This window comes from Drosophila elegans, unplaced genomic scaffold, assembly GCF_018152505.1.
Source record: "Drosophila elegans isolate 14027-0461.03 unplaced genomic scaffold, ASM1815250v1 contig_183, whole genome shotgun sequence".
Taxonomy (NCBI): Eukaryota; Metazoa; Arthropoda; class Insecta; order Diptera; family Drosophilidae; genus Drosophila; species Drosophila elegans.
This window is the reverse complement of record NW_024545550.1, coordinates 13,155,991-13,182,886: the sequence shown is the minus strand read 5'-3', so window position 1 is coordinate 13,182,886 and position 26,896 is coordinate 13,155,991. Positions and strand designations below refer to the sequence as shown.

The 26,896-nt window shown below is 43.1% G+C and overlaps 5 protein-coding genes across 5 annotated transcripts; all 5 read right to left on the bottom strand.

Annotated features, from left to right (window-relative positions):
• Window positions 1–1,446: 1,446 nt before the first annotated feature.
• LOC121466811 (polyserase-2) lies at window positions 1,447–3,394 on the bottom strand. The gene is made up of 7 exons (XM_041707287.1): window positions 3,205–3,394; window positions 3,085–3,130; window positions 2,870–3,027; window positions 2,240–2,740; window positions 2,130–2,178; window positions 1,940–2,073; window positions 1,447–1,882 (listed from the first exon to the last, which is right to left on the bottom strand). Exons 1-7 carry the CDS (start codon window positions 3,380–3,382, stop codon window positions 1,521–1,523), a joined length of 1,428 nt encoding a protein of 475 aa, XP_041563221.1. The 5' UTR covers window positions 3,383–3,394; the 3' UTR covers window positions 1,447–1,520.
• A 431-nt stretch (window positions 3,395–3,825) lies between these two features.
• LOC108141257 (chymotrypsin-like protease CTRL-1) lies at window positions 3,826–4,938 on the bottom strand. Its single transcript, XM_017264508.2, has 4 exons — window positions 4,717–4,938; window positions 4,617–4,662; window positions 4,407–4,558; window positions 3,826–4,284 (listed from the first exon to the last, which is right to left on the bottom strand). Exons 1-4 carry the CDS (start codon window positions 4,910–4,912, stop codon window positions 3,884–3,886), a joined length of 795 nt encoding a protein of 264 aa, XP_017119997.1. The 5' UTR covers window positions 4,913–4,938; the 3' UTR covers window positions 3,826–3,883.
• Window positions 4,939–4,968: 30 nt separating this feature from the next.
• Window positions 4,969–6,268, bottom strand: LOC108141258 (CLIP domain-containing serine protease B15-like). Its single transcript, XM_017264509.2, has 4 exons — window positions 6,018–6,268; window positions 5,915–5,960; window positions 5,692–5,858; window positions 4,969–5,629 (listed from the first exon to the last, which is right to left on the bottom strand). The coding sequence occupies exons 1-4, from the start codon at window positions 6,238–6,240 to the stop codon at window positions 5,193–5,195; spliced, it is 873 nt and encodes a 290-aa protein (XP_017119998.2). The 5' UTR covers window positions 6,241–6,268; the 3' UTR covers window positions 4,969–5,192.
• A 387-nt stretch (window positions 6,269–6,655) lies between these two features.
• Window positions 6,656–7,844, bottom strand: LOC121466812 (chymotrypsin-like protease CTRL-1). The gene is made up of 4 exons (XM_041707288.1): window positions 7,589–7,844; window positions 7,487–7,532; window positions 7,267–7,430; window positions 6,656–7,160 (listed from the first exon to the last, which is right to left on the bottom strand). Exons 1-4 carry the CDS (start codon window positions 7,809–7,811, stop codon window positions 6,727–6,729), a joined length of 867 nt encoding a protein of 288 aa, XP_041563222.1. The 5' UTR covers window positions 7,812–7,844; the 3' UTR covers window positions 6,656–6,726.
• Window positions 7,845–14,353: 6,509 nt separating this feature from the next.
• LOC108141268 (paired box pox-neuro protein) lies at window positions 14,354–23,201 on the bottom strand. Its single transcript, XM_017264537.2, has 5 exons — window positions 22,859–23,201; window positions 19,165–19,695; window positions 18,357–18,497; window positions 18,208–18,287; window positions 14,354–15,738 (listed from the first exon to the last, which is right to left on the bottom strand). Exons 2-5 carry the CDS (start codon window positions 19,175–19,177, stop codon window positions 14,638–14,640), a joined length of 1,335 nt encoding a protein of 444 aa, XP_017120026.1. The 5' UTR covers window positions 19,178–19,695; window positions 22,859–23,201; the 3' UTR covers window positions 14,354–14,637.
• Between the last annotated feature and the right edge of the window lie 3,695 nt (window positions 23,202–26,896).

The following is a 26,896-nucleotide window of genomic DNA, read 5'->3' as shown; positions in this document are numbered from 1 at the left end:
TGTCCCACCTATCTAATCAATAGCAACTAGTTACCTGATAAAAAAAAGCTAAAAGTAGCTTTTATTTCAACTTCATCGCTTAATTAATAGTATTAAACACTGGGCTGGAGGTCTTATGAACTTAATTGCCATATCGCAAAAGCCCTTTGTAAGAGTAACACTAAACCAAATGCAGTTCCTCCCAAAAAAAAGCGATCAAACTGCGCAGTTGGCCGAAAACCGGTTGCCGCCTTGCAGATCGCCTGCTTTGGGCCCTTTTGCAGTGATATTGACCAAGAGCGAGAAGCGGGCCAACAGTCCCCTCACTTCCTTCTTTCTTCTTGGAGGTGAAAAGAACAAACAGAAACCAAAAGTGCTAGCCCCATGACTTTGGCTAATGCACGCGAAAGCGGCAGTAAATCATTTGGCAGGTATTTTGTTTGAAACGTCTTACAGATCGGTCTTAAGAACAGAATCGAGGGAGAGGAAACGACATGGCGCAGTCATCTGGAAAATGTCACGCATGCGTCGTCGGCATGCGCGTAATTGCATTGAGGATGTGCGGCGGCCAAAAGGATGAACCAACTAAATAATCTAGTGCGGATCGCACTTGGCTTTACAATTTAATGAGCGTATGAATTGGGAATAAGCACCAGAAAACAAGCTAGTTGTTCGCCAATAAACTTTAGATAAATGCAGGTTAATTAAGGAACTCTTTTCGAGAAAATATATATATTTAATAACAAGATTTTAGGCTCCACACAGCAACTTATAAAGTTATTTAACTTAACTTTATTCGCGCAATTTCTTTGTTGTAATTATTTAAATGTGGTGGCGCCACACCAAACGATTAATCGACGTTCGAATTCGGAACTTAGTCTCCCGATGTTCATCTGCGACCATCTACCGTTAAGTTAATGAACCTCTCAATTTTACATGCATTTTACATTTATGCCTAAACAGCGCCATCTTGCGGTATAAGCTACAAACTCAATAGGACAATGTGGCGTTTTATTCTACCAAGGCACAAGTAAATAAAATGTTTTCAAGCAAGCATATTGTAATAAATATAATGTCCTGTATAAGTACCATGTATAATTACTGTCGAATTTTGTATGACTACCATACTTACTCTGAAAAAAACTGAGGTAGCATTAATTAAATGTTTTACCAATGTTAACTCTGGTATGTCCCAAAGATTACCACAAAATATTATTTATTCCTCGAATACCTGTAAATCTAACATTTTTGTCGAAATAGTTTTCGGACTTGCAACCTGCTTCTACTTTACCAAAGTACGGATCCAGCGCATAAAGCTGATCGGTCATACTCTCCCAAGCGTACTATGCTAAAAATTAAAATGTGTTTCTGATTTTGTGCACTGCAATTGTCGGATTTGCCAATACAAAACAAATATGTTCTCATTTGTTATGCCTTATTTTCATGAAATGAAGTGAGATAATGTCATCAGTTTTATGCTTCTCAATTTTATAACTCATATTTGTATTGAACTAACACAGTTACAGTTATAATAAAATAAACTAGTCACAATTAACTGTATCCACTAACCAATCGGCGTAACTTTGAATATTTGTATACACAATTACACCACGCTTGTCAAAGCTTTTTATGCCGAAGAGAAGGTACCTGTCGGTGCCGCTGACATTTTGAAACGAACCCAATGTTGAACCGGGGGACTCGTAAACAAAGTCGCTAGGTTGCTCGACACAAAATTGACTGGGTTCTACTGGATCTTCAATCTTTTGGGAGCAAGCAGAATGATCGATGGGGTTCAAATTTACATATCTAACGCCCATAAAATCTTCCGTGACCACATCGACAAGGGCAGTCACCGCCCTGGGAGTTTTGGAGTTCAGGACGATGCAGATCGGCTTCACAAGATCTTAAAATAAATGACTCTGTTAGGAAAATAAAGTGGTCTAAACTGAATCACAATCACCTGAGTTGGGAACTTTCTGAGCTAGTTTAAGCAATGCAATATCGTTTTTGGATGATCCTGCTGAATATTTAAACTGGGGATGCTTGTGAATTGATTCAACGTCAAGGCGCTCATGATATTTTGTTTCGACCTTTCTGCATAGAAAAAAAAATATTAAATCGATAAATAAATTATTAATAAATATACTTACACGGGAGTGTAACCTGTGACGAAGGCACTTGCAACAGTCACGACAAATCCTTTTAAATTTAAATAATAGGTAATCAACAATTTGTTAAACTCAAGTCAACAAAAACTTACGGTTTGTGATAAGCGCGCCAGTGAAAGTACTTTGAAACAGAGACACCTCCCAAAGGCGAACAAAAACATCTTCAGGCCAATTGCTGCTGCACTCTTCAAACAAAACCCGATCCCCTTGGGTTTCGAATGTGCGCACAGTATTATATATCCAGTGTCTGTAGGCCGTAACATCTGTGTGGAGGCTTGCGGAATTGCACAGTTCACTGCCATTGCTTACGATCCCAAACTGTACGGTGAGCTTTTCTCCGAAGAAATCTAAATCAGCCGCCAGCGGTCCGCCGGAGTTTTCCAAGCAGGTGTCGGCTTCAAAGTTTCCGGCGCAGATCTGATTATCGATATCGTTCCTCATCTTGCCATTTTGGTTACATTCGACTGGACTCCTATGGGACAGAACCACGGCCTGCAGTGTTTTCCTTTGACTCCAGCCAAAGGCCCTGAAACTTTTGATTGGCCAAGAACTGATGTCGTTAAGCAAAACTATGCAGATCGGGTGGATGCGCGCTGTGGGCAAAATAAATATTTTTGGCAATTATTCAGCAATTAACTAACCCTCTTTAGAGACATTAAAATTTGCCAAAGAATGTCAAGAAAGTAGGGCAGTCATTTTAAAGTAAGTTTTTATTTGCTTACCAGTATACACAACTTCACCGCGCAGTTTTAGCAGACCTATATTGTTTGCGGCGGTGTGTGGATTATAATCGCGATGTTGAACAGCCATGGCCACACCATATTGTTCAACGTTGTTGCAACGCGATCGAGAGCAATCGTACTCCCCCAAACGAACGAATCTGAGGTGCAAACCGGCAATCAGAAACTGAGATCTTTAATGTTGGAGTAATACTTACAGTTGACTTCCTTCTGCCATGCAACTTGCAGCCGTTAGGACAAAGACTAGAAGCAGATATTGTTAATATACGGATGATGCTTAGACAAATATGAGTAATGAGTTGATGTTTTATACTAACGTCTGTGCACAAGAGTTCCAGCGCAAATAAATTCATTTTGATTGTAGACGGTGGCCATCCATGGTGTTTTGAATTCTTTTAAGTCAAATCCCTTCTCGCATTTGTCATCTAGAAGCTGGGCCGATCCCTTATGACAGATCACCAAAGCGAACAGAGATAACGACAGCAGAACAGACATTATTCCCAGAGAAAATTTGCTTTACTACTGACAGAGAAGCGCCATTTCCTATAAAATAAAAGCCCCAAGAGAAATCGACGAGAGTCTTATCAGCACAGCTGCTGATTTTTATTGATCTGTTTTAAGAATTAACGTCTACTAAAAGTTAAAAGAGCTTAAATTCTAGGCTATTTTGTTGATGATAATGAATAATTGTGAAGCCTATACCTTTTTGTATGTATTCTTGTGGTATAAAGTTATTTAATGCTTTTGAATTTTTGTTATTTTATCTTAACTGAATTCATATCTCAAAACCGTTGTGTCTAATTTCAAGCCGATTGGAGAAAAACATATGAATGATGGGTTTTTTTTGTTTTATTTTTTTAATATTTTTGGATATATGTAAATCCCAAAAATGGGAGTTTACCCAAGTATCTGATGGGTTTTTTAATGAAAACAAGTGAACAGTCTTACAAGTTTGTTGCTTTATTAATTTTTAAAACCTTGCTTCAATCTTTATTTTCATTCAAATTCGCGCACTGCATCAGATATCCACCTGCTAAAATCCATCACATCCGTGTGGACGCTATACGAATCGCAAAGTTTGCTGCCGAGGCTTACGATCCCAAACTGCACGTATCGTTCGATTCCCCGATACATGAAATATGCCGCCAACGGCCCGCCGGAGTCGCCATCGCAAATGTCGCCACCACGGGTGCCAGCGCAGATCTGATTTCCGTAATAATGGCCGTAGCATTCGTCCATGTCCAACCTGGTCAAATTTATAGTCTGCAACACTGGGCTCGTCGACCCTGAACTGTTAGTCAAACCCCAGCCGTAGGCTGACAAGCTTTGCACTGCCTCTAACTCTTTCGCTAAGCTGCGCTTGTTTTCCAAGATTATGCAGATCGGACGAATGTAGGCTATAAATTAAAATTTGTAATTTAGTAAATCGAAAATTGAAAGCACAATGGGGACAACATTTCTTGATATTAATGTCAAAATTTGCTACAATAGTATGATATATTAATATTAATGGGCTCACCAGTGAATATAACTTCACGGTCCAGTTTTACCAGACCTATGTCGCTCGTGTAAGTGTCTGCATTATATTGGAAGTGCACTATACGATTGGTAACTCTGTACCGTTCCACTCCCCTGCGTTGCAATCTGTTGTACTCCCCCAAGTTCACGAACCTATGACAAGAAAGCCAATCTTCAACTGTTACAATTCATATTACTACCACCAACTTACAATGTTTTCTGTTCTATTAAGCAGTGCGCAGCTGTTAGGACGAAGCCTTGAAAAAAGTATCGTTAGTATCTGGCTTTAGCCCTTACGATTTCATACTCACGTTTGTGAACGAGCGTTCCACCACAAATAAATGCCGTGTTATTGTATATGCTTGCCATCCAAGAAGTTGTGAGTGGTCGAGAAAATGTAAAGACAAGTTCAGCCTGGCTATCACAGCTTTCATGCAGGAGCTGGGCCAATCCCTGGCGGCTCAGCACCAACGATAAGAAAGTCAGCAGCAGCTCGACAGACACCATTTCCAGCGAAAATATGCTACAGTACTGATTGTGGAATTAAATATTTAAAATAAGTATAAGGTGAGCAGAAGCCGAAGGAGAGGCCAGCTTATCAAAAAGTCTTTATTGCTTCAGTGTCTATTAAAAAACATTGAGTATCTCAACTTTCTGATACTCTTTACATTGTTAACAAATTAGAAATAAAGAAAGCGATTTGGTATCAGGAGACAGATACAACAAACCGTGTTCGACAGATAGTTTTTTTAAATGTGTATACAAGTTCATTTCATTTACATTGTTTTTAATTACGAGAGTTTACGATTTCAGCGATACGGATGTCGTATGGAGCCACGTTGTCAGCTACCCAATCCTTGTAGCTCATAGCGTTTGTGTAGACGGCAGCATTGAGATTACAAAACCGGCCACCATAACTCACGATCCCAAATAGAACGAAGCTAGTTTTTCCTCTGTAAATAAAGTCGGACGCAAGCGGACCGCCAGAGTCGCCAATGCAGGTGTCTCCAAAATCATTTCCGGCGCAAATTTGCTGATCGTTCGCGTCTGGAATGTTATAATTTTTGAGGCAATTTTTCGAGTTTTTCCGGGTCAATTTAATGGTCTGGAGCTTAGAGCTTTGCACATTTTGTAGCGTTGCCCCCCAGCCGAAGGCCCTAAATCTTTGGATCCGCTCGGCATGAACAGCTTCATCCAAAATAAAGCAAATCGGCCGTATGTGGTCTGGAGGCAGTAAAATAATGAATATATTAATGATTAGTGCTTTATAAGTGATATTAACTTACCATTGAACGTTACTTCAGTTTGCAGTTTCAGTAAGCCTATATCGTTCTCAAACCGACCTGATATATTAAATTGAGGATGGGGTATGGCCTCGATCACATCGTACTCTTTCAAGCCGCGGCACTTCCAAGCCGGACATGATCTGTCACTTTCCCCCATGCGCACCAGTCTAAGCCGGGTCATAAACTTTAATCATTATCTGGCCACTACAACTATGGTACTCACAATTTTTCCTGTCGCAGTGAACAGTGAGCCGCTGTTAAGACAAAGCCTAGAAGCAGTGAAACTTCTTAGCATGTGAATAATATCAAATCTTATTTTTACTTACGTTTGTGAATAAGCGATCCCCCGCAAATAAACTCGTTAGTATTATGACTTATATTATATAAGCTCGCCATCCAAGCAGTATCGAATGGCCGGGCGTTTGTGCCATTGACTATCTTTGGGCCAAAATCTGCATGCCCTTCACAGATCTCTTCCATGAGCTGCGCCAAACACTCATGGCAGAGCAGCAACGCGAAAAAAGCAAACGAAAGCAGTGCTGCCATCATTCTCAACTAAGAGAATCACTGATTTTTGAATTATTTAAATATAAAACCTCAAGGCAAAAAAGCACCGCCGAATTTTTATAGATTACGGCACACAAATTGCACTCTCTGATAGAGCATTACTATTTCGCGATGGTTTCTGCGTTAATCGGTAAATGATTCAAAAGCGTTTCCAACGCAGATTTGCCAATCGTTGACAGAACAACCTTCAGTGCAATTTGTTGAGTTCCGCCGGGTCAAAACGATGGTCAAAAGTTCATCGCTTGCCAATCTATTGTTGTTCGTTGTTCGCCAGCCGAGGGCCTTGAATCTTTGAATCTGCTCGCCTCTAATAGCGTCATCCAAAATAAAGCAAATCGGCCGGATGTTGTCTGCAGGCATACAAATGAAAAGAATATTGATTGAAACAAAAGTCGTGTAGTTTTTCTTCTGATATCATTTTATTTCATAAGACGAGACAGGCTTCTTTAAACTTTTATTGAGTTATATTTACATTGGTCGAGCCAAATACAGGAGACTAAAGATGCGGTAGTCGTGCATGGCCACGTTTCCAACTATCCAACCCTTGTAGCTCATGGCATTTGTATAGACACCATTGGAATTACAATGCTTGCTACCAGCGCTCACGATCCCAAAAAGAAAGAAGCTGGTTTTTCCCTTATAGGTAAAATCGGCGGCAAGCGGGCCGCCAGAGTCGCCATTGCAAGTGTCACCAAAAGTATTTCCGGCGCAGATTTGCCAATCGTTGATAACATACCCTTCAGTGCAATTTATGTAGCTCCGCCGGGTCAAAACGATGGTCTGAAGTTTATCGCTTGGAAGTCTACTGTTGTTCGTTGTTCCCCAACCGAAGGCCCTGAATCGTCGGATCCGCTCGACTCTAATAGCGTCATCCAAAATAAAGCAAATCGGCCGGATGTTGTCTGCAGGCATACAAATGAAAAGAATATTGAGTGAAACAAAAGTTTTATAAAATTGTATGTGCTTGGACAAACGCTTTTAAGTTGAATACGTCTTTATAAAACTTACCATTAAACGTAACTTGAGTGGCCAGTCGCAGAAGAGCTATGTCATGTTCAAAACTATTTCGATTATAATGGGGATGGGGTATAGTCTCGATCACATCGTACTCTTTCAAGCCGTGGCACCTTGAAGCAGGACACGATCTGTCACTTTCTCCCATGCGCACGAGTCTAAGCCGATATTAAAAATGTAGTCATTATGTAGCCATTTTCAGTATGGTACTTACATTTTTTCCTGTCCTTCTAAGCAGTGGGCTGCTGTTATGACGAAGTCTAGAAGCAGTGAATGTTTATATAAATGGTTCAAATCAAATCTTCTTGTTACTTACATTTGTGAATCAGGGACCCACCGCAAAAAAACTCGTTATTATTATTACTTATATTATATAAGCTTGCCATCCAAGCAGTATCAAATGGTCGGGCGTCAGTGCCATTGACTATCTTTGGTCCAAATTCAGCATGTCCCTCACAGATTTCCTCTAGGAGCTGGGCCAAACACACATGGCAGAACACCAAAGTGAAAACAGCAAACGAGAGCAATGCAGCCATCATTTCCAGCAAAGAGACGAAGAATGACTGAGTATGTACGCAAAAGGCACAGCAATTTTCTACTGATTACGGCATACAAATTTCACTCTGCGCCGTGCTTTCTATTAAAAACAATACCACCCAAATAACGATAAGTATATATAGCTAAGATGGTCAGCGCACTGTGATCTCATACAGACAAAAAAAATGTTTATAATATTTAAAAGCGATTTATTTAAGTTTATAATGACTGTTAATCATTGTACTTAAATATATACATATTATATAAAATGTAGATATCACAGGACTAAAACTTGTAAATTTCTAGGGAGAACATTGTAACTTCGTATTTCCCTTTAGAGTGGCGCTCCTGCCGGTAATTGTGTAAAGGTCGTATAGATGACGCTTTCTTTGGGACATGTTTTGGGACTTATGTAGAAACATTTGGAATACTATTTACTCTACATATTTTACCCCTTACAACATCTGAAGTTGATAGCCTTGCAGATGATTTTATAATTGAATAACGTTCTTGTTATGACTGAAGTAATAAGATCCTTGCAAGGGTATAAAAACGAAAGTCATAAAAAGGTCCGAAAATTTATTGCGCATACATATAACTCTAAAATTTTGTCCTTAAGAAAAACATACATAAAGGCATTTATAACTGCTTGCAGTGACGTTCTTGACTGTGTTTGACTTATATTATATTAATAACTTCTACATTTTTGCACGTTTTTGTTTAACCTCATCCACCTGATTGTTCGTTTGAATATTTGCTGTTCGCAATTGTCAACGAGAATTACCGTTGTGAGAGCCAAAGGACGAAAGGATGATGAGCCAAGTGTGCATGGCACGTGCCCATAAGGACATCGCGATAACAGGCGCAAACAATTTGACAATTTAATGTGGCGACAATTATCAAGCTGCAGGTCTTGAAATCGAAAACTCAGTCATTGCCTGAATCCGGAACTATAACCCAAGCTCCCGGCTCAGGATCGCACTGCAACTCGTGCTCGCTGACAACATTAGCAGCGCAGGTTGCGAGGCTATAATTATAATTCCATTACCGCGGAGCAACAGAAACAGGAACAGGAACAGGCACAGGCACAGGCACAACAACAACAACAGAACCCATTGGCAGGGTAAGGTGCTGCTGATCCCGTGCCGAGATCCTGTGTGCAAGTCAAAGACAATTGAGTGGCGTAATTGCCGAGCCGACAACTAATGATGGCCGGGGATAATGCGGGCCGTGCTAATGTGGCCAGAACGCGCCAAGTTGGCTGACGACGAGCAGGTGAATCGGGAAGAACTCCAAAATGCGGAAGTATGCGCATTTCGCCCGATTCGCAGCGCAGTGCATCCGATCCGATCCGCATTTGATGGAATGTCCGAAACGCGCATTTCCCTTCCCCGAAGAATTGGCAATTAGGATGCCGCTCCGCAGCTGCCCAGCTGCCCAGCTCAACTGCCTGAATCGCCTGAACCGACTGAAACCTCCTAAACTCATCCACCTAAACTCGCTTTTATGAGCCGCCAGGTGGGGTCGACGCGCATTCGGCGATAAGAATGTCATAACACAAGCTCCCAATTAACTGCGTCGCCCAGCGGAGGCGGAGAAGGAGCCGTGATTCGTAATTCGGGCCCCATCCGTCCGGGGGCTCATTTGCATCTCGCCATCAGCTCATCGGTCGGGGAGGAGTTCCATCTGCCTTCCAGCGGAGAGTGCCACTTCGACGGCCCAGCGGGTGATGGTGCGATGTCCCAGCTCGAGAGGAAGAATGGGATGGAGAACGAAAACCAACGATCCAGGACAGTGCTGCTGCAATTTTAGAGCCAATATTGGCTTTTGGGGGAAAGTTTAAAAAAGGTTGAAAAACTATGCTCAAACACAGTAAAGTAATTAAATCAGTGCACTCTATTGGAGTGGATCATCGGCAAAAAAAAATGTCAACAGATTTAGTTAAATAACCTTGTCAACTAATCAAATAAATAAATCACTTAAAATTATTAACATCCGGGAAGTATACTAATTTAAAAAAAATTCAACACTTCGAATCTGACCCAGTTATCAATTTCCCCTTGTGTGACTCAAATTGTTGTTCTTCTTAAATACAAATGTTTTTATTAAGTTTATTTTTGCTATAAAATGTATTCCTAATCTGGCATTGCTCCTCAAGATTATAAAACTGTTTAGGAATTTCCCTGATTTAACAGGCAGTTTAATGCGAATAAGTCTTCACAAATAATGTAAGCAAAATGTTAATTTAACTTGACATTGATTCACAACTTTAAAACAATTTTTATGAAATTCCTTGACCGATTATACAGACAGTTTTTTCCGTACACATCAGGGATATGTAAAGTTTTATAAAATCAAAGTCCTTATGACCTCTTACGGGTAGCTAAAAAGGCTAGATCTGGCTGCAAATTAGCTGAAGTGGCCACGCTGTTCAAGGAGAGCCGCGCAGGGAGTCGCAGAGATATCCATCAACGTGTGGCGTGTTTGGCTCCTGTAAGTTGTTAACTCGACTTTTATTGCCGCACAGTCGGTTGCTGGACCACCGAAGGGTCATTGGCTCATTGGCTCATTGGCGCATTGGCTTCGACTTGGCAACGATCGATCGCCTCGTTTGCGAAAGATCTCTTTCGAATTCGGCCGGTTCACACCCAGGGCCAGTCCATTTCCGCCCCTGCGGTCCCAATCAATGGCCACAATAAAGGTTAATTATGTAAATGTCACACAGCCACCGCTACTGTCCATCCATTTTCATTTCCATTTCCCACTCCCATTTCGATTCTCATTCCCATTCCCATTGCCATGACTATTCCGATTCCGAAACGCGCTCAAAACTCACAATTTAATGGTCTCGAAACGTTTCAATTTTTATTAGTTCACATTGGGTCCCAACCTGTTGTCGGGAGCGTTCTAAATGAGAACATAACTGCTTCTGTTGCCACCGCCAATTAACCCCTTCCTCCCCTGCCGTGTTGCCGCTTTTTACGGTTTAATTGTGCCCACGGCCAGAGACAAAACAGAGAAATCAATCTCGAAATGCGTTGACAAGTGAGGCCAAGACTCAGGTCCCTTCCCGTCCCGTCCCTTCCGAACTAAACGAAGAGCTGGCAGAGATTGCGAGGAGTAACCCCGCACCCTGAGGTGCAGTTAAGTGCACCTTTAGGAAATTAACCATAAAAAATTGCTTCATTTAACAAGGCAGTGCGGCACTAAAAACCAACCCAGACAATGTCCGAAGGCAAGGCAGAAGAAGCCAAATGCCAAAGGCGGCGAGAGAAAACCCAGAGTGGCGTTGGGTCACATCTCCAAAGTTTTCGGGGGCCAGAGGTTCTGGCCTAGAAAGCGGAAGCTCTGGACTTGACCCCCGGCTTTGAGCCATCAGGGGAAGGAAGTCTGTTTGCTGCGGAAGATGAGGCCTAATAAAAACTACACACAGTTTTGGGTAGAAGTTTCCATAGAAATTATTAGTTTACGGTAGATAAATAATAACTATAAAGCTTAAAAAATTAATAAAAGCTTCTTAATAATATTTCATAACCGAAATAAGTAAACAAGTTGAGAAGAAGTTTTAGGCTACTTTTATATTTGATCTTTCTAAAAAAAATACAGAAGTGGTATGCATTTTGTAATAGAAGAAATACATTTATTTTAAATAAATATACGAATTTAAGGTTCAAATTAATGAAAGTGTCCCACTTTCTCACTTGCGCAGGAGAATATACTCTTTAATAATACAAAATATGGACTTTTAATCATCTAATAAAACTGTAGAAGGACAAAGTAAAACTCTTTCTTTGCCTGATTTCTCCACCATCATAATCCATTGAGTTTATCCGTAATTGAATGCCATTAATTGCGGTGCATGCTGCTGTCAAGTCATCACAATTTCCATTACCATCCCCAGCGGCTGGGCAAATCCGCGATGCGACTCGACTTGATTCCATTCCCAGCTCGATGTCGCCGCAATGTCAAACATTTGGATCTGCTAATCGCGTAAAACATAACACCATTACCGCCATAAAATAAATTTTCTGCCATAATATCTGTCGCGCGGAAGGGCTTCGCATCGGCAAACGTCCACGACGACATCTTGTGTCCCATTCCGCGTCTGAATCAGCGTCCGCGTACTCGTCCGAGTCCAATTTCCAATGCCCCAACTGGATTTTGATTTATGCCGAAAACGCAGAGGCGAGCGGGCAAAAACCGAAAACACAAATCAAACGCAAACAGCGCGACGAAACATTGCAACAATCCATGCCCGAGATCGTCTCCGGCTTCTCCAGCACCTTCAGCTCGTCCAGCTTTGGCCACAGATCCCACAAATGCTGGCCAACAAGCTGGCCCGGATGGTCAGCAAAAAAGCCAGCCAAAAGCGAGCGCGAAGTCCAAACGCGAGCGGCGCGCGCGTTTTTTGCCGCGCCAAATGCGCCCAGCAAAAACGCGTCTCTCTGCCTCTGCCTCTGCTTCTGCCTCATTGATATTTCGAGCGCGAGCGTATAAAAATATTCTGTTGTGGCCGATCCCGAGATCCCGATCCCGATTCCAATTCCGATACTGATGCTGATTCTGATTCCAATCCTGGCCTGGCCTAAAAGTGTCGCCCGAGCGGGATCGTCGCTGCGATCAGCGATCAGCAGAAATCATCGTCATCGTCATCGTCATCATCATCGTCGATCCGGCGATCCAGAGCCCTTCGAATTTCGTTGACTGCACTGAGGAAAAAAGTATTCCCAGTTGATATTTTTTTTTATTTCAAAATCTCAATAATTTGAATTTATGATGTAATTTAATTAATTTAATATAGTTAAAACGATACATTTAACTTAAAAGTAAGGAGTGCCTTCACTGTAATGATTCCAAAATGTCTGAAGGAATATTACTGTTGTTAAAAATATAAAGACTTTATGTCAAGATTTCAAATTTAATTTTGTTTTAGACAGTTCAACTAGAATTCCTTAGAACTTAATAGAAATCTATTGTTATTACCGTGAATATAGCATAGATTTTGAAATGGTTTTAAATAACAGATTATTTTTATCAAAGTTAAAGCTTTACCTCCGAAAATAATAATGATAAAACTAAACAGATATAGGATAAATATTTGTTCGTTTCATTTAAAAAACCCTTAGAAGTAAATATAAATCTGTTAAGAAAAAGGTTTTGAATGCGTATAATGACATGTTCTGCCTTTAACCGATCAGATTAGTTTTGTTCATAATTAAAGCTTTATGTACAAAGAAAAGAATATTTTTTTTGTCTGTGCCCAGTTTTTGCGTGATGCTCCCGGTGGCTGTCAGTCATAGTCATGGCAGGGCATTCCAATCTGGCCATGATCAGGAGGCTTCTTGTGCCGATTCCCCGGCATATTCAGTTCAGTTCAGTTCAGCCGTCTCTGCATTCCTCGCCGTCAGTTTCCTTGCGCGCATCCTCAACGCCTTTTAGCATTGTTTATGAAGTGGAGTGGAGTGGAGTGGCAGCAAGGAGCGGTGATATTGGGCACTGCATTGGCCAGGATGCGGAATCGCGGCATTGGCATTGGCATTGGCCTGCACGTGATACAATTATGGCAGCGCTTTTTTCGCATCGCATATTTTTTGCCCGCTTTGCATAATTTAACTGCGCGCAATTGTCGCGGCAATTATTTTTAGCCCACTGATTTATTGTTGGCATATTCAGAGTAGCCCACTGGCAGTGGCAGTGGCACTGGTCTTGGGAAAGTTTCTCGCAACTTCACACCTTCGCCCAGGATGGCGATGCCCTGCTCCCCAGGCGGCATCAGCAGTAGCAGCAGCAGTAGCATCAGCTGCAGCAGTAGCCTTTCCACCTGCTTAAGAATTCCACTCACATTGCCTGCCGCCGCCACACCATGCCGATTGCCGATTCCCAATTCCAATGCCATTTTCGCACTTGCAGTGTCAGTTGGCAACCATTGTCGCCTTCAAACCGCCACTACCACTGCCTCCGCGGGCGATCGATAGTTATGGTCGTGTCAGACATCCTGTAATTTCGCCATACCCATGGCAAAAGCCCCTTCCTCCAGCGTGTTGGCAACTTGTTGACACTTCATTGGCGCGCAAGTTAATTAAGAGGGGAAGCTGAAGATACCGCCGACCACCGGCGGTGGAAAACACTTCATTTATCATCATTTAAATAGGTATCCCGATACGAATTACACGAATTTCAAAGCAGAAAATTGCACAAAATGTAACCTCTTTAAATGTCACTTTACTTTCAGATATTTGGCATATTTTTAACCCCTGTAAATTAAGGAACCATTTAAGTATTTTTCATCTTGAATAAAATTCAAACTGTTTCCCACCAACATAAAATGTATAATTTTAATGCTTATTTAAGAATTATACTAAAGGATTAATAAGTAACCTTACTTCCTTTAAAAAAAATTCAATTCTTGTTACTGTGTTTTTATTATTTTTATATCCCTTCGCTTGCTAAAAACAAAACTCTAAACTTACCCGTTTTAATAGTAGATTACCCATCCCTTGACCACAGATAATACCAAACACATCAGTTACTCAGCACAAATACTTGGGATGTTTATTTAAATATTTATATAATATTATCGCTCCTTTTCACCAAAACCAAAATCTATCATTTGAAATGTAACATATTTTAGCAAGGTATTACAACCCAGCAAATTGTTCATTTTATCAGAGATCCAGTTTTGGAGGGAAGATTGGAAGTTGGGATTGTGATATGTGAATTTCCACTAATTCCAATTCCTAATTTGATTGAAATAGTATTGGTTACAAGGGGCGTGTACGATTAAACTATGTTGCTATATATACACAGATCAGAACTGGGACAGTGGATTCAGTTAACCACCTCCACGCTGCAGTCCTCCTCCTCCTCCTGCTCCTCCTCTCCCTCGACGGGATCCTCGTCCTCCGGGACTTCCAGAGGAAGAGGGGTTGGACTGTCCTGGCTGCTTTCGCAGGAACTGCTGGACTCGAGGCACTCCAGACGATTGCTTTCAAGTCGAAGACGCTTCTCCGGCTTCTTAAGCAGTTCCTCGATGGAGTACGGGTTCCGCTTGCGACTGTGGCTTAGCCCCGATCCCGGTGAAGTCTCTGGAGCGGATGCGGCACCATTTCCGCCGCCGCCAGAAGAAGCGTTAGTTAGTGAGAGTGCCGCTGGCGAGGATTTGCCGGAATCGCAATCGCTAAGGGCATCGCCAGCGGCTCCAGGAGTCGATAGATCAATGGAGCTCTCCGACTTGGTGAAGCCACCCAGGGCCGAAGATGTGGAGGATGCTGCCGCCGCTGCCATGGCATGGGGCAAATAGCCGCCGGCATAGGGCAGGAACTGATGTCCACCCGAGGCCGCCTGAGCCTGGGCCTGAATGTGGGCTTGGGTGTAGTACAGCAGGGAGGGATTCCACAGCCAGTGCTTGTGCAGTGCGGAGTAACTTAGATCCAGGCCAGAAACATTTGGGTTTAGGCCGTGATTGTGATTGTGATTGTGGCCATGTTGCCCCATGCTGGGCGGCATTTTGGGAGCGGGTTTAATGGGCAACTCGCCGACGGAGCTCATCATCATCAACGCCGGCGGTTTCGCATAGCGTGCGGCGGAGGGCGTGGCTGCCGGAGTGGGCGGGGCCACGGTCACCGTCGTCGGAGGAGGAGGAGCCGAATGGGGGCCGCCATACCCGTTCGATGGACCGCTGCCACCCGCTTGATGAACCGCAGCCGCTGCCGCCGCCGCTGCTGCCGCATTTTGCTGACTGGAGGTCATCTCGTCCGTCCACAGACCACTGTTCCGCAGAATCCGGTTGATGGAGCTGATCGAGGGCACCGAGCTGGGATCGCAGACGCGCTGCTGCTGCAGCTGCTCGCGAATCTCCCACGCGAACATGCCGCTGTTCTCCTCCTTCAGCCGGATAATCTTCTTCACCACGGTGGGCGTGGCCACTTGCTAAAATGAACAAAAATACATTCGATTAAAATATCTAAAAGATAAAAAGAGCAGAAGAAGTTGCTTTTGTTTAATTAAATAAAAACAATTTATGAATTGCTGAAAACCATTGATCATTTCTGATTTTCAGTATGTTCGAGTTTCAGGTAAACAACGATTTTGTTTGTCATAATAATTTTAATTTCTTGTAATAACAATTCGGGTTAAAATTGAATACTCTTCTAATAAGATACTGTGAACATATTGTACTCCTAATGTGGGCAGTATAGAATTCGAAACGACTATATTATATAGCTCGCATTGGAACAATCGGAAAAACAAAGTGGAAAAAATAGCTACCTTTTTAAACTCAAGGCAAAAATATATTCTTAGTAAAGAAAAATCTTAGAGAATTTCCACCTTTCAGTATAAAAAACCATAACCATAACTATAAAATGTTAAAGCATTTTGCGTGACTACATATTCTTGACATTGTATTGCTAGATAAAATATCCGACACTTAACCCTGAGGCCTGCATGCTTTTAACCCTCTCACGCTCAGGTGTCTCTGGTTGCCCCCCTTTTTTGTGGCCTACGACTAATTGCCGTGAAATTCAATTGTGCACCAAACTAAACTAAACCAAAGCGCACTCGCCACAATTGCGAAAATGGACAGCGAACGCAGCCACGCCCCCTTTTCAGCTGTCATGTTCGCAGGGAGATTTGCATCGGAGCCACATAGGTGTTGTACCTGCTTTTGCATATGTTAATTTGTACGAGTAATACGAAGGACCTTCCTCCTTTTTTTGTTGGCTGGCGCCCGCTTTTCACGTGTGACGCGGCAGTTCATTAAAAATTCATAAATACGCTAAAGGGGGCTTTATTGATGGGGTTGGTGGGGGATTTGAGGGGCCAGCAGCAAGCTTGCATGCCAGATCTTATCGGCAATCTACACGCGCGCTCACTCTTTGTAAGCACTGTCCTTGCGCCCTCCGCCCCATATTTCCCATATATTTAAGGGGTAAAAGCGGCGGAGGGGGGTGAACTTCTTTATTGACCCAGCGTAGGTGTTAAATGCGCGTTTTGTTCGGGCGAGTGTACAGAGCGCTTATTGAATCACCATGTAAGCGGGTGGCTAACCGATGGGGTAGGCGGTTACCGCACCCCCTCTGCAACGGGCGGAGTGTCCGACTACATTGTGCACTTAAGGGGCGTTGCAACTACCGTTAATTAGGCGTTCTGTTCCGTCGGCAAACATCGCACCTGAGCATTTGTTTGCGCTGCCTAAGGGAAATCTAAATGTATAAAGGGTAGTTTCACGGATCGAAACTGGAAATACCCTTGCAGAATACGAAATAACTGTGAGAACCCTTCAAAAATAAATTCTTTCAAAATTTTCCAATTTTGTTTTAGTGAAAAGTCCTGGAAAAACGTTCATTTATCATATTTCTGCTTAAACTGCATTACCTATTCGTTTAGATTAATTCTATCGCTGCTTCTGTTGGAAATATGTAACATATGTGCGTGGATTACGAACGAAATATCTTTAAAATTATCGAAGCTTGGTCCGCTTAAACTTATCTTAATAATTGATAATAATATTGAGATTTAAATCAAACTTTGAACATATATTAAAGATTGAAGGGAAATCTTTTGAATTTTAGTCCGAGAAGTTTTGAATCTTCTTGACCTAATCCATAAACTGCAATTTGGAAATATAAAGGGAAACCTAAGCAAACTTCGAACAAACATCCAATACTCAAACGTTCTCAAACTTTTTTTGCGTCAAACTATTTCAAAGTTCAGAGGTTGGTTTTTGTTATATCTTGTGTCTGGTAAAATAATGTATTATGGGTGCAATTTGTTGTTCAATACCCTTCTGCAAAGCGTTAACTGCGGTGTGTATGGGTCGTGATTCGGTGTTATCGCGATTCCAAAGCCCACCACAATCACCACTATCATCGTGCCATTGTCGTCAGCTTTTGGGGCCGTGAAGCGAGCAGCGGCTTAAACGGTAGCAGCCACACTTGATTGGGCGTGCGAACTGCACAGGTGTCTCCGTTTACACATCCCTACATACAGCCAGCCAGGCAGGCTACCAGGCGGGTAGCCCACTTCCAGTTATCATCCTCGGCCAGGCGAGATTGATTTGCTGCGCTCTCTCCACTCGAACGACCACTCCCTTCCATCTCCCCCTCTCCATTCCGCCCACCTGCCACTCCCACGCGACCATAAAAGCTGTCATCGGAATAAAAGAACATGTAAACTAGCTGCTGGTTACAATGCTTATCTGGGCTATCTGTTTCCGTGTATCTGTGATACTTTATGGATTTACTGCTGTGCGTTTGATTTTTATATAATCGTTTGTTGATTTCATGCACCACAGTTGACCACATGTGGATTCCCGCCCCATCCCTCGTCCCCCGTCCCAGATCTTGTTTCCCAAACCCCATTCGAAATACACAGTTCCCTTTCGTAGCACACACTTACCTTGGTCTTGCTGCCGCCAATCGAACCCGGACGAATGGAGCCCGTCTCATAGAAACGAGTCAGTATCTTGGAAACACAGCCTGCCGAGAACAAAAATAAAATATATATATTAGCTAGAAGTTGAGAGTATAGTTTGGCGGTAAACTTACCGTGGGAGACCAGAAGTTGGCGGGATATATCACAGGGCCTCACTCCGCACAAAGCCAAATCCACGATCCGGCGACGAACGCAGTCCGGCAAAGGGCGGCCATTAACAAAAACGCCACCCAATTGGTTGACACCGGCTTGACCTTAAATAAGCAAAGAAAAATAAATACGATATTAAAATCTGATTTCTTAGTTTCTCGTTTTAAACTGATTGTATTTTGAATTTTGAAGAGTGATCTCTTTCACATACACTTGAAATATATGCATACTCAATCATTACGTTTAAGTCATGTTAATAAAATAAATAATTTTAGTAATGTTAAGTTGATTGATAAAAGTTTCCACCCAAAAGTATGTCTGTTTATTAAGAAAAGTATATTCAGCTTATAACTTTTTAACGACTGAAACACATTTAATAAGGAAATGAGGATTAAGTTACAATTCACCTAAGAAATCAATTGTAAGCCAAAGATTGCCAGACAAATATTTAGACTTTATGGTTGGGAGCACAAGTTCCTAAGCTTCCCAATAAAAGAAACAAAGCCGGGAAGATTTACAATATGCACACGCGTCTGGGCCAAGTGCCCCTAGTTTGGCAACCGCCCTGTTGACTTGGCTAATCTCTCTCAATTTGCCCAACTGGCGATCGTAAACGCAAGCGGCAAAAGTGCGCCAGTAATAACCGTGGGGCTCCATATGGGATGGGATCACGGGTGGGGTGGGGAAGTCGAAATAGGGGAATTAGGGGACTGGAGATCGCATCTGACGCTTTCGTTTAATTTCCTTTCGGAGTTCATTAGCGGCACTCACCTGTATGCGGCATGGCTGAAATGTGATCAACACAACAATTCAATTCAATCCAAAGCAATCCAATCCAAAGCAAACCAATCCAAACCAATCCGAAAGTGATTCGATACGATACGATCCGATTCGATCGGTAGTCGCTCGCAGTCGCTTAGCCTCCGTAAAGTATTTTGGTTTATTTGCTGATGGCTGTTTTGTTTCTTGTTTTTTGTCTTTCGTCCCGTTGCTGCTGCTTAGTTAATCGCTGAATTTTAATCAAATTTCAAGCAAGAACGTCATAAAAACGCTTTGATGGATGTCGTCGTGGTCGCCGGGCTATTAGGATGCTCAGTTTCAGACTCTTTGAGACTCTTGACTCGGCGAACAGATGGACGCTGGATTGTGGATGCTGGCGGCCCACTCCCCGAAGACTTTTTACGGCTTCCACGAAATCGGACGGCATCCAGGCCGGGCCAGAACCGATCCGATGATCCAAAACCGAACCGAGCTGAGCTCAGCCGAGTTGAGTTGTGTTGAGTTGAGGTGAACAGTGAAAATCTAGTAAGGAAAATACATAAAACTTAATTATTTTATAAAACTACGCGGCTGGGAGTTTAATGTGCAGTGGTTTATGTGCTCAATGGCCATGTCCAGTGACCGGTGACCAGTGCCAGGGAGTATCTCAAATTAGCTGCTTATCAGGCACATTCCCGGCGCAGCGTGAACTGCTGGCCCATTATCGAGAAGTTTCCCCTCCCCATCCCCCCTACCCTGCTCTACCCTACCATTCTGAGGCCAAACTATAGTGTATGCAAATGCCAGAGGTTTGGGATACACGGGGTAACAATTAAAATGAATTTTGGCCAATTGCTCATTTCGTTAAATATGCAACCGGCCAACGAGAGATATGCAAATGGGCTTTCAGCACCGCCGACTGGCGGCCGGTGGTTTCCGCTTCCTGTGTTTTCCCTTTATGCCTTGTTTTTTGGCCAGGATTTGGGCCTGTCGCCAGCCTGTCAGAGGCATGAAAACGCGCTGAAGAACCGTATAAATCAAAAGCTGTAACTGGCTGGCGGTCAGCGGTCCACACTTTGTCATGGCCATGTTATTATGGAATTCACATTAGATTTAATTGCCGAGCCCGGAGTCCTTTGCCCCCTTTTCCAGTTCCCTGCCACTTTTCAGCTCATAAATCCGGTGAAATGCGCGTGTTAAGCCACCGAACCACCGCACGCACCACATACTCCCCCCTAGAAAAAGAAAAAATAAACCGAACAGAACGAGAAATCCGAAAAGAACTCGAAATTAAGTTGTTCATTAGGTTTTTTGACTCTCCTCAGTCTCGTGTTATTTTTTTTTTCGTGTTGGTAACCTTACCTTACCGCTTACTGCGAACGGGAAACTCGTGCTGGCCGTTAAGGCCATAAAGTTCGCAGTTGGCCCGGGGCCAAACTTTGGTCGACTGCGCGATAAGGATTCCATTCCAATGGTTTTTTGTAGAAAGTGAAATAGACATTCCGGCCAAATCCAATTTGGCAGCGATGAAAGGGTTAATTTCCCCGCTGGCGTGCTGCTCACCCATTTCGCTGGAATGTTTTTGGCCCAATCGAGGCCACTGAGCAGTCAAAATTAAATAGTTCCGGACAAGTGCCAACGCCACCCCTAGAAATTGGCTACGAATGAATACGCCCAATCAAGTTTTTGGAGGTTCATCGCGGAAACAAGTAATATGGTTAAAAGAGCTGGAATCCTATGCTAAAACAGCTGGAATTTATGGGATTTCTTCATAAAACAAAACGGTAAGGAAATCTTCCCGTAGTGATCCTATGGTACTTAAACTAAAACATATAAAACCCCCTTTGTTTTACGTATACATTATAAAATGTGAATGCGTAGCAGAGAGATTTTTTTCCAGAGCTTATACTGCTAAAAGTTTAATTATAAAAATGATCTTTAGGCTTAACTACGAGCTATATATAGAAATTTGGCTGATCCCGGTTTTAAGAGGCGGATTTGCTACCGATTTCTCCTCAGACTTCCACTCGTAAGTCTCAATTAGCTTCGTGCACATGTCAAGCGGAACAGGCATAAAAAGCGATAGAAATTAGTTAAACATACAATAACTTAAATTCGTGCGATTACCGAAAGTGGAACGGACAGGTTGGTCGAGCTTCTGTTTCGGATCTGATCCCTCTCCCTTTTCGTATTTTTCGATGCCCCCCGCGGATCAATGGACCGATCGATCGATTGCCAACCGAGGCGATCGTCGGATCCCCACAGCCCCAGATCCCCAGATGGAAGCGGGGCATTAACAGCCGCTAATTAAAATAAAAAAATTATAATAAAACGTACGCTTCACCATTTGAATATGATTAGAGTCCGCTTTTTCTGGACCACGCTTAAGTAAGTTGTTCGGTCGGCTCGTTGGCTTAGAAAGCTTCCAAATCAATGAGCCATAATGGCAGCCAGAGGAGACGACGGCATGACAAAGAATTAATTAGCATACGATTTTTGACTTTTGTCGCTCGCGCCGGACTCGTGGGAAAACTGAAATTTGTCCGAGCGGCAGTCATCGATCTGCCAAATGATCGCGTTTGGTCCAAACCATATGACTTATCTCGGTCCGGCGGAAGTTCAATTGGCGGTAGTTTTGCAATGCAAATTCGTGGTGCTTGGAGTCATCCGGTGGCATCTTCCACTTCATTCACAATACTGGACTTGGTGGACAAACAAATCTTGTGCGAAACTAACGCCGCCGCTTGAATGGCGTTCCGTTCCGTTTCGATCCGTTAGATCAGATCGTCGTTCATTAAGAAATAAGCCGATCGACCAAAAAGGGACGGAGGGGTCGGACTCGAGACTTGAGACTTGAGACCGATGTGTCGAACACGATAAGCAAATATCGTTATTAAAGCCTTTCAAAAAACGCCGCAACCTGCTCGCCAGCGACTCGATTTAATGATTTAGTTGTTGAGAAAGCAAATTATGCGCAAACAAATTGATTACGATCGTTTATGGTGGTCATTATGGGCAGGTCGATCGATGCGGCCAGGTCTTAATTAAGTCGCCGATAAGTCATCGTCGTTAGCTTTTGTCAAGTGTTGGAATAACACCGAGGTTTCGGGCTTCAATGCTTGTTAAAATATGTCTGCACTCGATAAGCAAAGTGTGTTCTTTTAACCAAGTTCAAGTGCAGCGATTGCATTTTAGTTTATCTAGTATTGAACAAATTGATAACACATCTGGCGGAAAATCCCTTTACATATTGTCTAAAAGCGTTTCCAATATACTTAAACGAAAGTCACTACAGTTAAAGCAAGTACAAGCTAAAATAAATTTAGAAAAAAACCAATAGATTTATAATCAACTGAATGCTTTCTTTATAATGTGCATTTTATATTGATTTAAAATAAAAATTTTATTCAAGATAAACCAATTTTAAGGGTCTTATAATTAGATTAGAATTTTTTAGTTCGATTAAGGTTTATATGATTGCAATCCCCAATTCATCACAACTAGTTGAATTTCTTTGAGAAACAAAGTGCACATTTTGTAGGAAACTAATTTTTTTGTATAAAATGACACTTGATAATTATAATTTTATTCCTATTAAGTTAAATATAAATAATTTCTTTTGTGTTCAGAATTATTCTTGCAATTCTTTTAAATAAAATCCCGTCATTTATTTTTCACTAAGTTTGAGTTCTAAACGCCTTCTCACCTCAATCTTTCAGCACTGGATTCGCCCAGTGAACGCCGGCTATCCACAAAGTTGGCAACAACTGGATCCTTTGAGCACTTGAGCACAACACTTTCCGCTGGAGTTTTTTTTTAGTATGCACAGTGGGCTTATTCCGCGGATATTGACCGATTACTCAGTTCAGAGGCGCGACGGCTTGTGAATCTTATTTGCTTTTTAGGTTTTTTTTTTGGAGTTTGAGACGCGCGACGCACCTTGTCACTCGACCGTCAAAAATTCGACTAACTGCACGCGAATCGCGGGGCCGGCGCATCGATTCGATCAATTTGGTGGAAGTTGAAGTGGAGTTGGCTTCGTGCCTCGCCCGCGGTCCATCAGCCAACGATTTCTACTGAGGCGCCGCCAACGAGCAGAGCGGTCCAAAGCCACCGCTCACTCACACACCCGCTCTTTGGGTCCGCACACACTGGCATTCGCCTTCACGGGCTCACGGACGAACCGTTTTTCTGGTGTAACCGGTTTTTCACGGCTGCGACGTTTGCGGCAGTTCCAGCCCCATTTGGCCCATCGCCGGCCAATCAGCGAGCAGCTCCGGTGCGCATGCGTCGCCCGTTGCGCCGACTAAGCGCTGCCATTGGCCAGAAGCAGGAGAAGTGGCGGGGGCAAGGTGTCGCGTCCTCCGGGAGCGAAATCGACACCGGCACAGTGGGTCAAGTGTGCAGAGGCTAGTGGGTTAGGTATATGGCCAACCGGATTTCAACAGCTTAAAAAACATAAAACATATAAAGCATACTGTATTGACTCACTGCAAACTGTGCTTATCGTGAATAGTGTTTTAATGGGCGAGTCTCCAAAAAGCGAATAAGATATACGGGATCAACATTTCCTAAGATGTTTTATGAACTTTTCTTCTAAGCGCTTACCTTTTTTGGTAATTTATTTCCTTTTTTAAAAACTAAACCAAGGCGACGATGGGAAGGAGTTCTACAGAATCTTTATATTCTATTTCTTATTGAAATTAATTTGTGTTTACAAACAAAACTTACACTTTTAAAGACTTCACATATTTTTGTTGTTAACAAAAACATACCATAATTAATTGGTTGTTCTTCTAAAAAGACATTAAAGATCTTACAATAAATAATTTCCAACGTATCGGGCTAAGTTAGTTAGCTAGTTCAACGCTGTTGATCTAGATTGGCTACCTGGAGAAACGTTGCAGCCGTTGTGGGCTTTTTACCCCAAAGTTAGCTTTTATGGTTTGTATTTTTTTGTGAGGCTTGTCCCACCGCTTTCGTCCCACGGTGCGGATGCATGACGTCCGTGCTGTGCCGCCCGCCCTCGCTCACTGAACGCTTTAGGGGTAGTCGCCACTCATCGATGGTCGATGAGCTCTGGGCAGAGAGCGTTGCGGCAGAGCGTAGCCTTAGCCGTAGCCGTTTCCACAGCCGTTGCGTTGCCGTTGCCGTTGCCGTTGCAGCCGCGTTCCGGCCAATCGGCGGAGGCAACGCAGCACGCAAACGCTCACTCTCAGTCTAAGCCACTATATGTGTATGCAGTGGATGCCGTCCACGTCGGCATTGTGACACTGGCATAGCCGTTACCCTGGCGAAACAGCCACAGCTACGGCCACAGCTACGGCTCGTCCTTGCCTGTTCCACCCACTACTGAAACTGAAAACTCCCTGGGGAAGGTGGTGGTGGAGTGGATAAGGTGGGGACTGGTGGGTGGGTGGTGGCGTTAAGTAACGCTCGGTGGTGTCGCAGGCGTTAATTGAATTCGACAATTGTCGCTCGGCATTCACAATTGGAGAATGAACTTCCACTGCGACGGCGGCTGGCGCTGAAAGATAAAACTGTCATATTGTTTGTGATGGTTGTGTGGGAGGAGAACGGAAATATTGATCCATTCGAGGGACAGGACACACGATGAATGGGAATTAGTTTCCATGACTAGAAAATCAATGGCCCCGAGTGCTAAAGGGGCTCCTGTTCTTAGACTGGCTACAAAGCTTACCCCTTTCTGTAGCCGCGTGGCGCATGCAAATCCACTCCACTTGCCACCAAAAACCACAAAAACCTGTGCGAAAACATGCAAAATTCTTAGGCCCATTCAGCGTGGATTTGCCATGGCTGGGAGGATGGCGAAAGCTCTTCGCTGGAACTTCTGCTGGCCAGAGATAAAACTGTCACAAAGGCCTGGGGTTACCAGTTACCAGTAACCAGTAACCATTTGCCGTTTGCCATTTACCAGCTGCCTCCGACTTTTCCCAGGCAACCAAGCGCGGCGTAATAAGATCAAGCGAGTCAGCCGTGCGTGGTGGCATCAGCACACACCTCTCTGTCAGTCGTCTCTGTTTGGCCCAGGATCCTTTGGTCTTTTGGTCCTTCTGTCCTTGGTCCTCTGGCCCACCCAGCTCGCCACGCCCAACGCCCAGCGAGCTTGTTCGACGCCCAACCCAACCCCTCCCCTCCCCACCCCTCTCCGCCCCGAGAACTTCAACGTGTGTCTTGCTCTATCTGACAAGGCGATTATGCGACCAAAAGCCTTTCAAGTGGCAGCAATTACCCAAACCATGGCCCGAGCCCAAAAAGCCAACTACGCCCCAATTAAGGGCGGCACACACACAAATCTGTGTGGGAAGTGCGTTTAGCTGGGCAGAAAAAAAAGGAAAGACCATGACAGCACCGAACAGGAGACACCCTTATTTGGCAATTAAAAGTTATAAATAAAATTTAAATTAAATTAAAACTTTTGAACAGAACAGTAATTGTAAGATTTATAATAACACTCTCTTTTGAAAATGATTTTGGGTATTATATCAGCGAACAGAATCTTCCCTTTTTGGGATTTACGAAGTATAAACTTTAATATAATATAATAGGTATGTTCGATTTATGATAATTAACACCCCATTTTGGGATGCACTTGACTAGTTCTGTACCATTTTATCCAAAATGGTTTTCTAAACCAAGAAATCAACGTAAAACCAGTAAAATTATGCAAACATCTTAAAAATTAAGATGCAAACTCATTTTTACTATTCATAGAAACAGTGTCTGCATTTTCTTAACTCTTACCCAGAATTGTTATATTAAATGTTGAGTTTCCTAACATTAGTTATTTCTACATTTTCTATTAAACAGTGTACTCTTGCTTTGGATAACTACAAACCCCTTGACACTTTCATCATACCCTTCCAGCAAGGGCATTCAAATGAGCAACGGAAGTGGGTTTGCTCCGGTTTTTATTAGGCGGGTGTGCAGGGGTTGTGCACAGTGCACCTCCGGCGAGGCAAAAAACGAGCTGTAATGAAAAGGGGCGGGACAATCGGCTTAACTTCTTCCGATTGACTTGGCTTACCACGCGCCCAAATGCGATCGCAATCGCAGAACTTACACTCGCTTATATTGTAATTGAAATGGAATCCAGTTCGGATCGGGGTGTGATTTGGTCTGGTTTTTTTGGGGAAAGGGCAGAAGACGGACTGACACCCACATCAACTTTTTGCCTAATCGAATTATGCCGAAATCATCCAGCCAAGGGCGAGGAATTCCACGATGCGTGCCACCAACTCATTAGGCTGGATGGCGAAAAAACCCAGTAAAACAGAAGCTGCTCCCGATTTAGGATCTGTATTTTTGGGCGGCTCGTGCCTGGAGCACAGTCTGCGGAAATGACTCCGGGGCAGAGTCTAGATTTCATGGTCATTAATGAGCGGTGTCCGCAGGAATGCGCCTGGGAATCGAGCAAAAACTCGGTCTTCGTTTGGCGTGGGCGCCCTTCTAATCTGAAATTAGTTGCCCCAAAGACCTGCGGCAAATTAGCTGTAGTTTCTTGTTTTTTTTCGCATGCTTTCGAGGAGGAGCGAAAAAAAACAGAGCCTGGTATGGAATACATTTTCTAATTGCAGGGGCGGCCTAATTGAGGGTTCGCTTCGGGGCCCCCGTTCCTTGCAATCAGCAGATGCAAGCCGAAAGAGTCCCGAAATTGTTGTCCGAAAGCAGAGGGACAAAAAGATATTTATATATAAGGACAAAGGCGATTATTTCGGTGTGT